This window comes from Equus caballus, chromosome 17 (assembly GCF_041296265.1).
Source record: "Equus caballus isolate H_3958 breed thoroughbred chromosome 17, TB-T2T, whole genome shotgun sequence".
NCBI lineage: Eukaryota > Metazoa > Chordata > Mammalia > Perissodactyla > Equidae > Equus > Equus caballus.
The window spans coordinates 49,234,276-49,251,119 of NC_091700.1; the positions used below are offsets into that span (position 1 = coordinate 49,234,276).

A 16,844-nucleotide genomic window follows, 5' to 3' on the forward strand; every position below is an offset into this window, starting at 1 on the left:
TTCAGTATCGAGATTATAAACGCCGCACTTTAAACGGTAAAGTCTGATTTTGTTTAGACTCCTTCCTTCCCCCAATAATATGCTTTGGAGCTCCAATATGGTTGGATTTTAAAAACTGGGATACGTAAAAAGTAATTTTCACCTTCTTTTAACGATTTGGAGACTTCATGAAATATTAAGGACCCTTATACTAAAATTTACAAGAAGGCTATTGCATATTTAAAAAAAGCAGTTCTCATCTTTCTGCCTAATCTTAGAGAATGACAAACTATAAATACAAAAAAAATTTCTCCACTATTCCATATATAACAGGTCTTATAAATGCAGTTAAATTAACATTAAGACAAAACCAACCCATTTCAATGCCCTATTTGAAGTCATAATTTGGAGCTCCAGAACTTACCATGGGGGAGAAAAGGTCCTAAGGAACCTAAAAAGATAAAGCAATGCAATTAGTTTTGTAAACAATACAATGTACAGTAAGCATGGATCCTGACATTTGGAACATCTTACATTCATTTCACTAAAACATTTCAAAAATCTGTATTATTAACTGCACATCAGTAATCAGTAGTTTAAAGGAAAATCATAGCTATCTCACATTTCCAACCTTCAGACACATGATTTGTGTCCTGTATTTTTTAAAAAATAGATTACTGATCTAATATTTTAATTATCATCATTTTCTTAAAAATATTTAAGAAGAAAATTTAGTAATTTGTGATATTAAATTTGAAATACAAACAGAAAACCTGGGTTAATTTATAACAGTCATTAGGATACAACAAATAGATGTTTCTCATAGCTATATTACTATAAATGAATATGGGTAGCTACCTATTTACCATACTTTTTAAATTTAAAAATTCTGCTGTTTCAATACCTTTGAGTCATAGTTTCATAATTATTTCAGCCATATACTTAGCGATGAGTACACGTAATTTTTGGAATATTAACAGCTTCTAATAACATTTAATTATGAAAATATTAGGGAAAATCTAGAATAATACTCTAGATTTCTGAAAAGGGTCAAGATTATCTAATTTCAAAAGAAAATATATAACATTTTGCTCTACATAAAATTAGCCTAGTTTGAAATTAAGAGAATAATTTTTATGCTGATGCTATATATACTACATATCCTCAGCAAAATTTCTTTGGCCCAATTCTTATGTTTAGAGGTTGAGGGTAACAGACCTCTAATTTTTTTTGGTAAGGAAGATTGGCCCTGAACTAACATCTGTTGCCAATCTTCCTCTTTTTGCATGAGGAAGATTGTCCCTGAGCTAACATCTGTGCCAATCCTCCTCTATCTTGTATATGGGATGCCACCACAGCATGGCTCAATGAGTAGTATGTAGGTCCACACCCAGGCTCTGAACCTGCAAACCCCAGGCCACCAAAGCAGAGCGCACAAACCCCATCTCTACGTTCTTGGGCTGGCCCCTCTAATTATTCAAAAATATTAAATAATTAGGATGTTTCCCAGAAAGGGAATGCTCATTTTCTTCTCCATCTCTCTAGTTAGTCTAAATCGGTAATGTTTTAAGAGGCCAAGGAACTTAAAATTATCTGTAAGCATTTACCACTTAAGTATAAATATTGGAATTCACTTTCACTCTCATGTCTAATCTGTATATTTCCTAAATGGAAAAATGGATGCTAATGCTAAAAATGTATTTGTCTTGAAATATTATTACAACTTTACATTTTATTGTACTTCAAGCACTAGTTAAGAGAAGGTAGAGGAGAAAAATTACATACTAAGTTGTAGAGCTTTTTCCAAGCCTTCATAATAACACCAATTTTCTGCATTCCGATCAATTAAGTTTTTGAATACTTCACTGGCTTCTTTTAATCTTCCCAATTTCAACAGCATTTCCCCTAAAATTAAGTTTAAAGTCACATTCATTTTACTCAAACATTAAATACCTTCCTGATCCCAGAGATTTCACTAAGTGTTATTAGCTAATATGTGTTTATGAAAGACAAAACCGTATGTTCTCCCCTTTGGGGCATGTTGCAGTTCATACAACTAAACATAGATTAATTCACAGCTTGCCTTCAGAAATGAACCTTCATTTACATATTCTACTATACTAATATTCATTTTTGGCTTCCTCCCACACCCCAAATATACATATAAGCTATTAATTTGTTTGTAAAAATCTTTACACTATACACACTTTTATGTACCCTTTAAGATAAAGACGCCCTATACAGATAGGTAAATAATTATAACCACACAGCCCTACCTTCGTACTTCACCATTTGCAAGTACTTTTCCTGATTAATTCATATATTAAACAATTCCCCAATAAACCCTCGTAGTTTCCTTTTCAGTGACTATAACTGGAGAAGTTTAACTCAGTAAGACAGTAACACTAAAGGCCACTCCACAGCAAAAACCACACACACAATGCTCACACATGCGCCACCTCTAAGATTCAATTCCTTCTACTAAGCCATACAAATTGAAAGTGGGTACAGGAAGTGAAAATCTAAATTTCTCAGATAAAATGGAAAGCATACCTAATCCAAGATAAAAGGGAGAGTCTCAAAAAAGAAGATATCTCAGATATAGAGATATATCATATCTAAGATATATCATATCTAAGATTTCACATTCCCCAAAGAATCTATTTCAGACAAAAAACCCTTTGAGATGTCTTCAGTCATACTATTTTAGCTTTCATCATCCTAGAGGAGGCAGCATATTATAGTGGTCATTATATACTAATATTTTACTATTTATACATTTATATATTACTCAGGCTTTAGAGTACAACTAACTAGGCGTAATTACCAGTTTTACCACTTTCTAGCTTTGTGACCTTGAGCAAACCACAAATTTCCAATGTCTATTTCCTAACCCATAAAATATCAACTACCTCAGTCTGCTTTTGTGATAATCAACCGAAATAATTTACTTCAAGTGGTTGGCACAGTGCGCTTGGCACAAAACAATGTACATAAACATCCGCTGCTTAAAACTATGCACATGTCCCATTCCTCCACAATTAACTTCTGGCTAGTCCAATTTTTACCCTTACCCTAAACATAATAGATAACAGTATATATTTCAATTCCGAAAACCTCTGTGACTTGCTGCCACCACAAGCAAAGGTTATTACTAGAACAACATACAGGATAAATAAGTACACTTTCATATTAACAAAGTAAGTGAAACTCTAACTTTATGTTAAAAGTTTTTTAAAGGATCTTAATATGCTAATGACTACAAAAGACAAAAATGTATAAATATAAAAGGCCTCTGGGCCTGCAAAGTTCACTGAAAAAATAAAAATACCATAACTTGTCTCTACAAGCGAATATAGAGCATTGGCTTTATATTCGAATTGACAGCCCCTAAATTACCCTCCCTTGCAACATACAGATGGATGTGGCTATGGTGCAACTTGCAGAGTGTTTGTAACTAGAATTGATCTCCCTTCATCACATCCACTTTTTAATCACAGCATTCCCTATTGATGCTACAAGAGAGAAACAGCAGCCTGAGAGTTAAGATTTAATCAGGAAATAGCAATAATACATCAGAACATAAAAATAATAGCCTTTTGTCTTCGCTCCCATCAAGTACAGGTAGTGGAACAAAAAAGAAACCAAAACATTAAAATAATTTGTCCACATTTTACCAAGAGTTTGAAAAACATTGTTGTATTCAATATTGTTATATTACTTACAATAAAAATTAAACCAGTCAGTTGCTATACATTAACAATAAGAGTAGAAGATAGCACTTAAAAGGATTCATGAAAAGACATGGAGGAACATTAAATGCATCTTACTAAGTGAAAGAAGCCAATCTGAAAAGGCTGCATACTGTATGATCCCAACCATACGACATTCTGGAAAAGGCACAACTATGGAGATGGCAGAAGATCAGTGGTTGCCAGGGGTTGAGGGCAGGGAGAAACAAACAGGCAGAGCACAGAGGACTTTCATGGCAGTGAAAACTACTCTGTAAGACACTATAATGGTGGATATATGTCATTATACATTTGTCAAAACCTAGAGATGTACAACACCATGAGTGAACCCTAATGTAAACTACAGACTTTGGGTGATTATAAGGCGTCAACACAGGTTCACTGATTGTAACAAACGTCCCACTCTGGTGGAGGATGTCACAGTGAGGGAGGTTGTGCACAGGTGGCGATAGAGGGTATATGGGAAATCTCTGTACCTTCCACTCAACTTTGCTGTGAACCTAAAACTGATCTAAAAAATAAAGTCTATTTAAATTAAAAAAGAAGGGCTCTGAAGTCAGAAAGATGTGTTTAGAAATTAACTCTCCCTCCTAAAAGGCTAAGGGACTCTGGCCAAGTCCTTAACCTCTCTCAAGCTTTAGTCTCCGCAACCATAAAATGAAGATAATAAATAACACCCACATCACAAGTGTTACAAAATTAAATGAAATAAACTAGTTTAAGCAATTGCCATACTCTGATATACAGTAAGAGTAAATAAATGTTAGTTATTTTTATTAAGCTTTAGAAGTCCTACAAATGTATGAAACTTTAGTTTTAAACTAATTATTAATTTAGTTGGACATTCTATTTAACACAGCATTGCTCAGGAAATGGGTAAATGATGAGCAAAGATTTGTATAAAAAAAAATAGCGCTTGATGTTTTGTTGAGGAACATTTTTAATGAACTATTTATCCAGCTCCTGCCTTCATAACTAGCCCTTAATGAAAATAAATTAATCTTGTTTTCATGATGATCCAAGTGTCATCCTTTACTATTCTCATTGTATTTTACTATATATGGAGATATACATTTGGGGGGTGGGAGGGATATGAAGGCAGTATAACATACTGCTTAAGAAAGTGGACTCGGGGGCTGGCTCCGTGGCCGAGTGGTTAAGTTCACACATTCTGCTGCGGCGGCCCAGGGTTCGGATCCTGGGCGCGGACATGGCACCACTTGTCAGGCCACATTGAGGCGGCGTCCCACATTCCACAACTAAAAGGACCTGCAACTAAGATATACAACTGTGTACAGGGGGGGTTGGGGAGATAAAGTAGGAAAAAAAAAAAAAAAGATTGGCAACAGTTGTTAGCCCAGGTGCCAATCTTCAGGAAAAAAAAAAAAAAAAAAGAAAGTGGACTCTGGAATTAAAATCCCTGGACTCAAATCCAGTACTACTCAGCTTACTTAGCTGTGTGACTTTGAGCAAGTCACTTAACCTCTCTGTTCCTTGGTCCCCCATCTCAAAAAGAGATCTAACAACTACATCATAGGGTTATGAGGATTAAATTAGTTAATAATGGCTTAATAATAGAAGTGTTCAGAGTACTGCCTGACACATACTAAGCCTTATTTAACCGTTAGGACAGAACAAATTATATAGTTTTTGTTCTTTTCTTTAATTGAGGCCATTAAAAAGGGAAGAAGCACGTCAATTTACCTTTAATTTCTTCCACCAAAAGTTTATCACATATTTGTCTCTCATATGTTTCTATATGTTCCAAAGATTCCTGAAACAGATCTGCCTCTCTCATCACTTGATTCTGGTATAATATCAGTTCACTATATTCATAGTCGATTTTGTTGGGAGGAACCTGGGAAAAAAAGACCAAATTACCTTTTTTATATAATGACATAAAGCAGTTACAGGTCTTTAATTGCTTTCTCAGGAAAATCATTCACACAGACGTAAGAAAGGAACTCACAAGCAGTTACAAACAGGAGGGTGATTAACAGAAAAGAAAATTAATACACTCTTTAAAACAAATAAAAGGATGGGAACTTCAGCCTATGGCAAAGCGAAGAGGTCGGCAAATCCTACACCCAAAAAAAAAGTATGAAAATTGTTAAAATCCTCTAGAATCTACTTAAAAAACTACTAGAACTAACAAGGAAGTTTAGGATGGTGACAGAATACAAGATCAATATATGAAAATCAATTATACTTGTATATACTAACAATGAACAACCAGAAAATGAAATTAAAATAATCTCATGCACAAAAGCATCAAAAAGAACAAAATATTTAGGTATAAATTTAAGAAACAAGATCCATATACTGAAGACTACAAAACATGCTGAGAGAAATTAAAGACCTAAATAAATGGAGAGACATTCTATTCCATATTCAAGCATCAGAATACTCAATATTGTTCTGATGGCATAATTCTCCCAAATTAATCTAAAAACTCAACGCAATCCATATCAAACCTCGGCAAGCTTTTTTGTAGAAACTGACAAGATGATTCTAAAATTTTAATGGAAATAAAAGGAACCCTGCATGGACAAAAGAATCTTGAAAAAAAGAACAAAGTAGAACATGCACTTCAAATTTCAAACTTACTATAAAGCTACAGTAATCAAGACAGTGTGGCTGGTATTGGCATAAGGATAGATGCACTGATCAGTGGAAGAGAATACAAGGCCCAGAAATAAGCGTTTATATGCTGGCCAACTGATTTTCGACAAAGGTGCTAAGGCAACTCAATGGGGAAAAGGAAGTCTTCTCAACAAATGACGGTGAGACAATTAAATATCCATATGTGATAAATAATCTTAGACACATACTTCATACTATACACAAAAATTAACTCAAAATGGATTACAGACCTAAATGTGAGCACTAAACCTATAAAAGAAATCTTAGAAGAATAGGAGAAAATCTTTGTGACCCTATGCACAAAAGAAAAAACTGGCAAATTGGACTTCATCAAAATTATAAACTTTTCCTCTTCTAAAAACATCATTAATAACACGAAAATACACGTTACAGACTGGAAGAAAGTACTTGCAAATAGTACATCTGGTAAGGTATTTGTCTTGAGAATATATAAGGAACTCTCACAACTCAGCTGTAAGACAACTCAATTAAAAAATGGGCGCAAGATTTGAATAGACATTTCATCAAAGAAGAAATATAAATGGCTAATAAAAACAGATAAAGGGTCCAGCCCAATGGTGCAGCGGTTAAGTGCGCATGTTACGCTTCTCAGCGGCCTGGGGTTCGCCGGTTCAGATCCCAGGTGCAGACATGTCACCATGTGGTAAAAAGCCACGCTGTGGTAGGCATCCCATGTACAAAAAGTAGAGGAAGATGGGCATGGATGTTAGCTCAGGGCCAGTTTTCCTCAGCAAAAAGAGAAAGATTGGCAGATGTTAGCTCAGGGTTAATCTTCCTCAAAAAAAAAAAAGATAAAATGCTCAATATCATTAGTTGTTAGGAAAATGCAGAGCTATCATTAAAACTATTACATATCGGGGCTGGCCCGGTGGCCGAGCGGTTAAGTTCGCATGCTCCGCTGCAGGCGGCCCAGTGTTTCGTTGGTTCGAATCCTGGGCGCGGACGTGACACTGCTCATCAAACCACGCTGAGGCAGCGTCCCACATGCCAGAACTAGATGGACACACAACGAAGAATATACAACTATGTACCGGGGGCTTTGGGGAGAAAAAGGAAAAAATAAAATCTTTAAAAAAAAAAAAAAAAAACTATTACATATCCACTAAGATGGCTGTCATCAAAAAACTATACAATAACAGATGTTGAGGATGGGTAGAAATTGGAATTCTCAGATTGCTGTTGGGAATGTAAAATGGTTCGGCCACTTAGGAAAATAAATGGGCAGTTGTTTAAAAAGTTTAATATATACTTACCATACTACCAAGTAATTTCATTCCTAAGTATCTACCCAAGGAAAATAAAAACATACATCCACACAAAAACATGTACACAGATGTTTATAGCAGCATTAGTCATAATAACTAAAACTAAAAACAATCCACATGTCGATCAATTGATGAATGGATAAAGTGTGGTAAATCCATATATTGAAACAGTATTCAGCATTAAGAAAGAATGAACTACAAACACACGCTCTAATATGGATGGATCTCAAAAACATTCTGAATAAACAAATCTGGAGACAAAACAATACATTATGATTGCCTTTATCTGAAGTTTCCAGAAAAGGTAAATCCTTAGAGACAAAAGGCAGATCACTGGTTGCCTGGGGCTGGAGATAGGAGTGGAAATGGACTGCAAATGAGCACAAGAGAACTTTTCAGGGTGATGAAACATTCTAAAACTGGATTGTGGTAATGGCTACACAACTATAAATTTACTCAAAAAATCTTTGAGATGTGCACTTACAATGGGTGAATTTTATAGGATGTAAATTATACCTCAAAAAAGCCTCTTATTCCTCTTAATTCTACCTTTTATTACAAAAAATAAGAAAATTTCAAACACCTGATTTTAACCATCAAATTGTAGTAATACTGTGTTTAAAAGGAAAGCGTGTTTATCAAGCCCAGTGACTATGGCACAGTACACTACTCTGTTTTGGTCAGGAATTGATTCCTGGATAAAGACAGAGAACCAGTCTCAACAGAGAATTCTCGAGTTTGTGGTAAAAAGCTAAGAATCTAAGTAAACATGGTGGATTTACCACACAGTTTATCTCCTCCCTTATAAGAATAAAGAAAAATAATAGAAGACTAAAAATATATATATAAATCAATAAAAATAGAACATACAAGATTTCAATGAACTTCCGGGAGACGGAAAGCAAATGAAGAATAAGCGATGAAGTAAAACAGAAAAAGCTGAAGCCCAGAGCAGCTGTAAAGAGGAAATCACCAGGGAGCATGCCAATCTGCCCTGGGAAACCCCAAACAGGGTCAGGATCTGACAGGACAAGTAAACAGAGGGAGAAGGAATGAGACACGGGGCTCAAGATTAAGGGACTAATTGAAAGGCTGACCCCCATCCCATTTCCATCAACTCTACAGCCAAAACCTTGTCTAAAATATCCTCTATCTTAGGCAGTATCCCACTCAAAGAGTTAAGAGCTCTTCTCCAAAGAAAGTAGATAGCCCCAGAGAACTGGATGCTAAGGAAAAAAAAGACAGACAGATATCTCTACACTCATGTTCACTACAGTGTTATTCACAATAGCCAAGATACGGAAACAACCTACGTGTCCATCAATGGATTAATGGACAAACAAGATATGATACACACACACACACTATGGAATATTACTCAGCCATGAGAAAGAAGGAAACCCTGACATTTTCAATAACATGGATAGACCCTGAAGGCATTACACTAAGTGAGATAAGTCAGACAGAGAAAGACAAATACTGTACGATATCACTTACATGTAGAATCTAACAAAGCTGAACTTGTAAAAACAGAAAGTAGAACAGTGGTTACCGGGAACTGAGGGTGGAGGAACTGGGGAGATGCCATGTAAGGAGACAAATTGTCATGAGTAAAGTTCCAGAGATCTAGCATAGCACAGTGATTATAGTCAACAAGATCATATTATAAACTTCACAGTTGCTAAGAGACTAGATCTTAATTGTTCTTAACACAAGAAAGAAATGATAATTATATGACATCACAAAGGTTTTTGGTTAACGCTCCTCTAGTAATCATACTGCAATATATAAATGTACCAAACCAACATGTTGTACCCAACCTTACACAATGTTATGTCAATTATATCTCAATAAAAAAAATCAATCAACATGATATACCACATCAACCAACTGAGGAATAAAAACCACATGATCATCTCAACAGATGCAGAGAAGGCATTTGACAAGATCCAACAGCCATTTATGATAAAAACTCTGAACAAAATGGGCATAGAAGGAAACTACCTCAACATAATAAAGGCCATATATGACAAACCCACAGCCAGCATCATACTCAATGGGCAAAAACTGAACGCCATCCCCCTGAAATCAGGAACGAGACAAGGATGCCCTCTATCACCACTCTTATGTAACACAGTACTGGAGGTCCTGGCCAGAGCAATCAGGCAAGAAAAAGGAATAAAAGGAATCCAAATAGGAGGGAAGAAGTGAAACTCTCACTGTTTGCAGACAACATGATCTTATATATAGAAAACCCCAAAGAATCCATTGGAAAACTCTTAGAAGTAATCAACAACTACAGCAAAGTTGCAGGGTATAAAATCAATTTGCATAAATCACTAGCATTTCTATATTCTAATAACAAACTAACAGAAAAAGAACTCAAGAACACAATACCATTCACAATAGCAACAAAAAGAATAAAATACCTTGGGGTGAATTTAACTAAGGAAGTGAAAGACCTATACAATGAAAATTACAAGGCCTTTCTGAGAGAATTGGAAGACGACATAAGGAGATGGAAAGACATTCCATGTACATGGATTGGAAGAATAAACATAGTTAAAATGTCCGTTCTACCTAAAGCAATCTACAGATTCAACGCTATCCCAATCAGAATCCCAATGACATTCTTTACAGAATTAGAACAAAGAATCCTAAAATTCACATGGGGCAACAAAGACCCTGAATTGCTAAAGCAATCCTGAGAAAAAAGAACAAAACGGGAGGCATCACAATTCCTGACTTCAAAACATACTACAAAGCTACAGTAATCAAAACAGCATGGTACTGGTACAACAGGTGCACAGATCAATGGAACAGAATTGAAAGCCCAGAAATAAAACCACACACCTATGGACAGCTTATCTTCAACAAAGGAGCTGAGGGCATACAGTGGAGAAAAGAAAGTCTTTTCAACAAATGGTGCTGGGAAAACTGGAAAGCCACATGTAAAAGAATGACAATTGACCATTCTTTCTCACCATTCACCAAAATAAACTCAAAATGGATCAAAGACCTAAAGGTGAGACCTGAAACCATAAGGCTTCTAGAAGAAAAGGTAGGCAGTACACTCTTTGACATCAGTATTAAAAGGATCTTTTCCGACACCATGTCTTCTCAGAGAAGGGAAACAATAGAAAGAATAAACAAATGGGACTTCATCAGACTAAAGAGCTTCTTCAAGGCAAATGAAAACAAGATTGAAACAAAAAAACAACCCCCTAACTGGGAAAAAATATTTGCAAGTCATATATCTGACAAAGGCTTAATATCCATAATATATAAAGAACTCACACAACTCAACAACAAAAAATCAAACAACCCGATCAAAAAATGGGGGGGGCTGGCCCCGTGGCCGAGTGGTTAAGTTCGCGCGCTCTGCTGCAGGCGGCCCAGTGTTTCGTTAGTTCGAATCCTGGGCGCGGACATGGCACTGCTCATCAGACCACGCTGAGGCAGCGTCCCACATGCCACAACTAGAAGAACCCACAACGAAGAATACACAACTATGTACCGGGGGGCTTTGGGGAGAAAAAGGAAAAAATTAAAAAAAAAAAAAAAAAAAATCTTTAAAAAAAAAAAAAAAAAAAAAAAATGGGCTGGAGACATGAACAGACATTTCTCCAAACAAGACATACAGATGGCCAATAGCCACATGAAAAGATGTTCATCATCACTGATCATCAGGCAAATGCAAATCAAAACTACACTAAGATATCACCTTACACCCATTAGAATGACAAAAATATCTAAAACTAATAGTAACAAATGTTGGAGAGGTTGTAAAGAAAAAGGAAGCCTCATACACTGCTGGTGGGAATGCAAACTGGTGCAGCCACTATGGAAAACAGTATGGAGATTCCTCAAATAATTAAAAATAGAACTACCATACGACCCAGCTATCCCACTACTGGGTATCTACCCAAAGATCTTGAAGTCAGCAATTCCTAAAATCCTATGCACCCCAATGTTCACTGCAGCATTATTTACAATAGCCAAGACATGGAAGCAACCTAAGTGCCCATCAACAGATGACTGGATAAAGAAGATGTGGTATATATACACAATGGAATACTACTCAGCCGTAAAACAGAATAAAATCGTCCCATTTGCAACAACATGGATGGACCTTGAGGGAATTATGTTAAGTGAAATAAGCCAGATAGAGAAGGACAATCTCTGTATGACTCCATTCATATGAGGAATTTAAAAACGCAGACAAAGAGAACAAGATTAGTGGCTACCAGGGGAAAGGTAGGGTGGGGGGGTGGGCACAAAGGGTGAAGTGGTGCACCTACAACACGACTGACAAACAATAATGCACAACTGAAATTTCACAGGATTGTAACCTATCACTAACTCTAAAAAAAAAAAAAACCCTAAGAGAAGCCCTTCCTCCACAAAAAAAGAGACAAAAGAAAGAAAAAAATAAATCTTTTAAAATTAAAAACATGATTGCTAAATAAAAGCTTCAGTGAAAGGATTAAAAGCAAATGTGTTCCTGATTGTGGTTGTGGTGGGAGTTACACGAATCAACAGGTGTTAAAATTCAGAGAACTATTTGCCAAAAAAGGATCAATTTTAATGTACGATTTTTTAACTAAAATTTAAAAACAAGAAGAAAATCAAAGAAACGTATAGAAAGTAGAGTAAAATGAATAAAAAGGTTGACAAAAGGGAGGAAAAAAGGGATAATCTAGGAGAGCACTGTCAAACTAATAAGTGTTACAAACTTTAATATTAAGAATAAAGAAAATAATAAAAAAGAAGTGATGAAAGAAACAATCTAGGATAAAGCTGAGAACTCAAAAATCTATTTCTCTGGCTAAAAAGACCCACTAAGTGCCCAATACAATGATTATTAAGATCAATACCTAGACACATTGTGGTAAAAATTTCAGACCCCTTTTCAGCAATACTAGATAGCTTCAGAGTTCTATGGGAAAATGATTTTCTACCTAGAATTCTGTAAGAACGAAACTAACAAGCGTCAGGATAGATTAAGGACATTGTTATATATACAGGGGCTCAGAAATTTATGTCCCATAACCTTTCTTAGAAACATACCAAAAGATATATTGTAGGAAAATAAAGTAAATGAAGAAAATATAAATTTCAGTAAAGAATAAAACTTTTTATGGTTTTTCTGGGTTCAGGAAAAAAAATTTGATAAAATACTTAATATAATGAAAATACAGAAAAACCCTGAGGCTGTGATAAAAACTCAAATTGTATACAAAAAAAGAAAGTAATTAAAATTCCAGGAAAATCTAAAAGCTGTATAAAAAAGAAAATTACTAAAATTAGCTCTTCAGTGAATAATATTTACATAGTAACATAAACATGATCTATTGATTTTCAACTTTAAAATCAACCTACAGAACAAACTACTGATACACACAAGAACTTAGATGGATCTAAAGGCACGATGCATGAAAAAAAGCCAATCACAAAAGTCACATACTGCATGATTCCACTTACATAACAAAGTCGAAGCAACACCATTACAGTGACAGATGACAGAGTAGTGTTGCTGGGGGTGAGGGGAGCGGTGCAACTACTAAGGGGTATCACAAGCAAGTCCCGTGTGGTGATGAACAGTTCTCTATCCTGACTGTGGAGCTGCGTGCTCAAATCTACACACACACGATGAAATTTCACAGAACTATACACCATGGAAAAACTGGTGAAATCCAAATAAGGTCTGCACCTAAGTTAATAATTGTACCAACATCAATTTCCCAGTTTTGACAATGTGCTATGGTTATATATTACCATTTGGGAGCACTAGGTGAAAGGTAACTATACTATTTTTGCAAATTCTTGTGAATAGCAAACCATTTCAAAGTAAAAAGATTTTTTTAAAAAAATCAACCTATAGACAAAGATAAGAATTTACTGTTACAAAACAGACTCAAAATAAAATCAGAGATGACAGACACTGGGAGACAGAAAGTGGAAAGGAGCACAAATGAAGGATAGAGGCCTCAATATCCTCACATCTTACAAAGTAGAGCAAAGAAATACTGCAAATAGTTGCTGGTGTAAGACACAAACGTGCAAATATGTTCCCTAATGCTATAACAATAACACTTAAAGAATTAAAAATATTGTTATAACTCTATCAGGAGAATAGGGAGGAAGAGATGGTATGGTGACTTAACAGACACATACTACCCTCAGTATTGGGAGGGAATGTCTAAAACACATGCAAACAAGTTGGACGTGCATTATTTAGACACATGGAGGACTATCTTCTTCCATATGTCTTCTCTGAAGGAGGCTCTGGAGAGCAAAGCAGGGATGGAGAGGTAGCATAGAGGACTGTCATCACACGGACTCTGTACTGACAATTACCTGATAAATGAAAAGAGAAAAGTCTATCACTCTAGCAGGTAAAATGAGGTTGGCTATCATTCTAAAGAATACCTTGCTTTCAAAGTAATCTGTCAAAAGAAAAAGGTTTTCGTCAAGATACAAAAAGGATGATGTCAGCACAGATGCCAGAGCAAAGACCTCCAAAAATTCACCTCTCAATAAAAGCAATGAAAGGACCAGCAAAAACTGTCAGGATCACATTTTGAGAACTCTGAAAACTAACCAAAGGGACCTAGGGAGCATTTATTGAAGAAAAATGGCTGGATCTTGGTAAAACCAGCGAGCTTAATGGAGTTTTAACTTGCCCTAGTCCTGTCCTATCTAATCTCTCCAGTTACACAGTAGCCTTGAAAAGTAAGCTTGTATTCCCAGAGCAGCTTGACAGTCAGCAGAGAGAACAGAATGAAGCTGGCGCTCTTTCAAAGCCTGTAATTAACTGACCTATCTGGTGGTTCCCTATAAGATCTCTACATACAATGCTAACCCAGAGCTTGCCCAGAGCAAAAAGCCTTGCGGGGAGGGGGAGGCCAAAGGTGTCTGTCCACAGAGATTACCTCAGGCAAGCGTTTTATCTTTACAGTGCCTGACTCAATGGATAACGGCTATAGGGGTCAGGAGACTAAACAAAAGTCTTAACACAAAAGCTGCGAAGAAATGTGATGTCGACACTGGCTTGGAAAAGCCACATGCACCCGGAGAGCTATGCACATGCTCAGGAGAGACCTGTGAAAGCCCTAAATTCTCACCTCTTACTGACCTTGAGACTCTGCACACGAAGGAGGTAAAAGCTAAAGCAGAGCTGTAAACTGCCTGGCTGAGTGCTGAAGGCACACCCCAACACACCCACAGAGAAAATTAACAAAACTACAACTTGGTTCTTTGAAAAGATCAACAAAATTGACAAACCTTTAACTAGAATGACCAAGAAAGAAAGAAAGAAGACCACTGAAATCAGGAATAAAAGGAGGGACATTATCACAGACTCTATGGAAAAAAAGATTATAAGGAACTATTACCAAAAGTTACATGCCAGCAAATTAGATAACCTAGATGAAATGGACTAATTCCTAAAAAACACAAGCTACTGGAGCTGACTCCAGAAGAAAGAGAAACTCTGAATAGATCAACAGCAGGTAGAAAATAAATTAGTAATTAATAAACTTCCCATAAAGAAAAACCCACAACTATATGCTATCACAGGTGAATGCCACCAAATGTTTACAGAAAAATTAATAGCATCCTTTACAAACTCTTCCCAAAAACAGGAGGGAACACTTCCCAACTCATCCCATGAGTCCAGACAGACATTAAAAGAAAACAAAACCACAGACAATATCTCTTATCCCAATATCCCTTAACCTCACTAATAATCAAGGAGACACAAATTAAAGGAAAAATGAGATAAACTTCACATCCAGAAGACTGGAAAAACTAAGAAAGCTGACGATAAGTACCAGCAAGGATGCGGGGAACTAACTGTAAAACCTTGCTAGTGGGCGTATAAATTAGTATAGGCAGTTCAGAGAATGATGATCTAACACTTAGCAAAGCTGAAGACACACAGAGCTTTTTAACTCCGCAATTCCAGTTTTAGGGGTACAGTGAAGAGAAACTCACAAATTTGGCTAATGAAACAGCAGACAATATTCACTGCAGCACTGTTTAGATAAAGTGGAATGGATAACTATGGTTTCTTTATATAATGGAACACCAAACAGCAGTTAAAAATGGATAAACGAGCCCTACACGAATCAACATAGATATACCTCAAGAAATGTTGAAATAAAAAAACTGTGTATCATTCACGTAAATTTTTAAATACAGAAAATAATCATTTGTAACTCTTATGGACTTACACACAATGTAAACATGCCTACGAATGATCCACATCAGTTTCAGAATAGTGACCACCTCTAGGGAGCACATAGGAGGACTAGTTATTTCTGTAACAATTTATTTCTTTAAAAAGGAAAATCTGAAGCAATTATGGTGAAATGTTAACATCTATTTAATTTCTCTTATGACAGTATATTTTTGTATTTTTCTATTTTACATATACATGAAAACATTTAGCAAATATATAAAAATAAATATATATGAGAGAAACAATTCTCATAGTAACAAAACTATTTTCACTTTTACAAATCCTTTTCTTTCTTTATTTATTTGAATATTGTTGAAATTGTAGAATACAAAACTTTTCATATTATTTATTTTGTATTAACAACTCTATGTTTTAACTTTTTCTAATTATTTCTAAATTTCTTCAAGTTTTTCCATAAATCTCAAAGACTTTAATTCATATTTGGGGGCAGGCGCAATACTGAAGTCAAATATTTTAGTTTGTGAAGGTAGAAGAAAATGTTAAAATGAAGTTCTTACTTGCTGAGTTTGTCTAAATTCTTCCAATAGTTTTAGTGCCATATCATAATCTTTCAGTAAATGATATGCAATAGCATATCCAATCCAGGAGGCACGTTGTGTTGGGCGCAACTGAAGAAGCTGATACCTTGTCTCCTTAAAAAAAAAAAAAAAAATTATTTTTTTTACTTTTTTAACTTTCTCTAAAATATTTATATTTTATCACAGAATTTTAGGAAAATGATTTAATACCTTTAATTCCATTCTAATGAATTCAATGAACAAATATCAGTTCCAGAATAAAATGGAAGTATTTTTTTATCTTCCTTATCTAAATTAATTAAGTTCTGGCATACCCTGCCTATAATGTTCACTGTAAGGCTGTCACTGAAAAGCCGTCCTTGGGGCCCATGCTTTTGGGCTGCCTTGTAAAATTACCTTT

At 35.5% G+C, this 16,844-nt stretch overlaps 1 protein-coding gene across 16 annotated transcripts in view; it reads right to left on the bottom strand.

Moving 5' to 3' along the window:
- Nucleotides 1–16,844, bottom strand: part of NAA16 (N-alpha-acetyltransferase 16, NatA auxiliary subunit) — a 69,405-nt gene that overhangs the window by 42,978 nt on the left and 9,583 nt on the right. For 12 of the 16 annotated variants that reach the window (XR_011427812.1, XR_011427818.1, XR_011427816.1 and 9 more), the window contains exons 5-7: nt 16,424–16,558; nt 5,436–5,589; nt 1,765–1,884 (exon numbers count right to left, since the gene is read on the bottom strand). Coding sequence is in view for 8 of the 16 variants with exons in the window: in XM_023621655.2 (XP_023477423.2) it covers nt 1,765–1,884; nt 5,436–5,589; nt 16,424–16,558 (409 nt within the window). In the remaining 8 variants the exon portion in view is untranslated. Of the gene's footprint in view, nt 1–403; nt 431–1,764; nt 1,885–5,435; nt 5,590–16,423; nt 16,559–16,844 lie in introns of all 16 variants that reach the window. The other 4 variants (XM_023621659.2, XM_023621654.2, XM_023621658.2 and 1 more) reach the window with 2 other exon arrangements.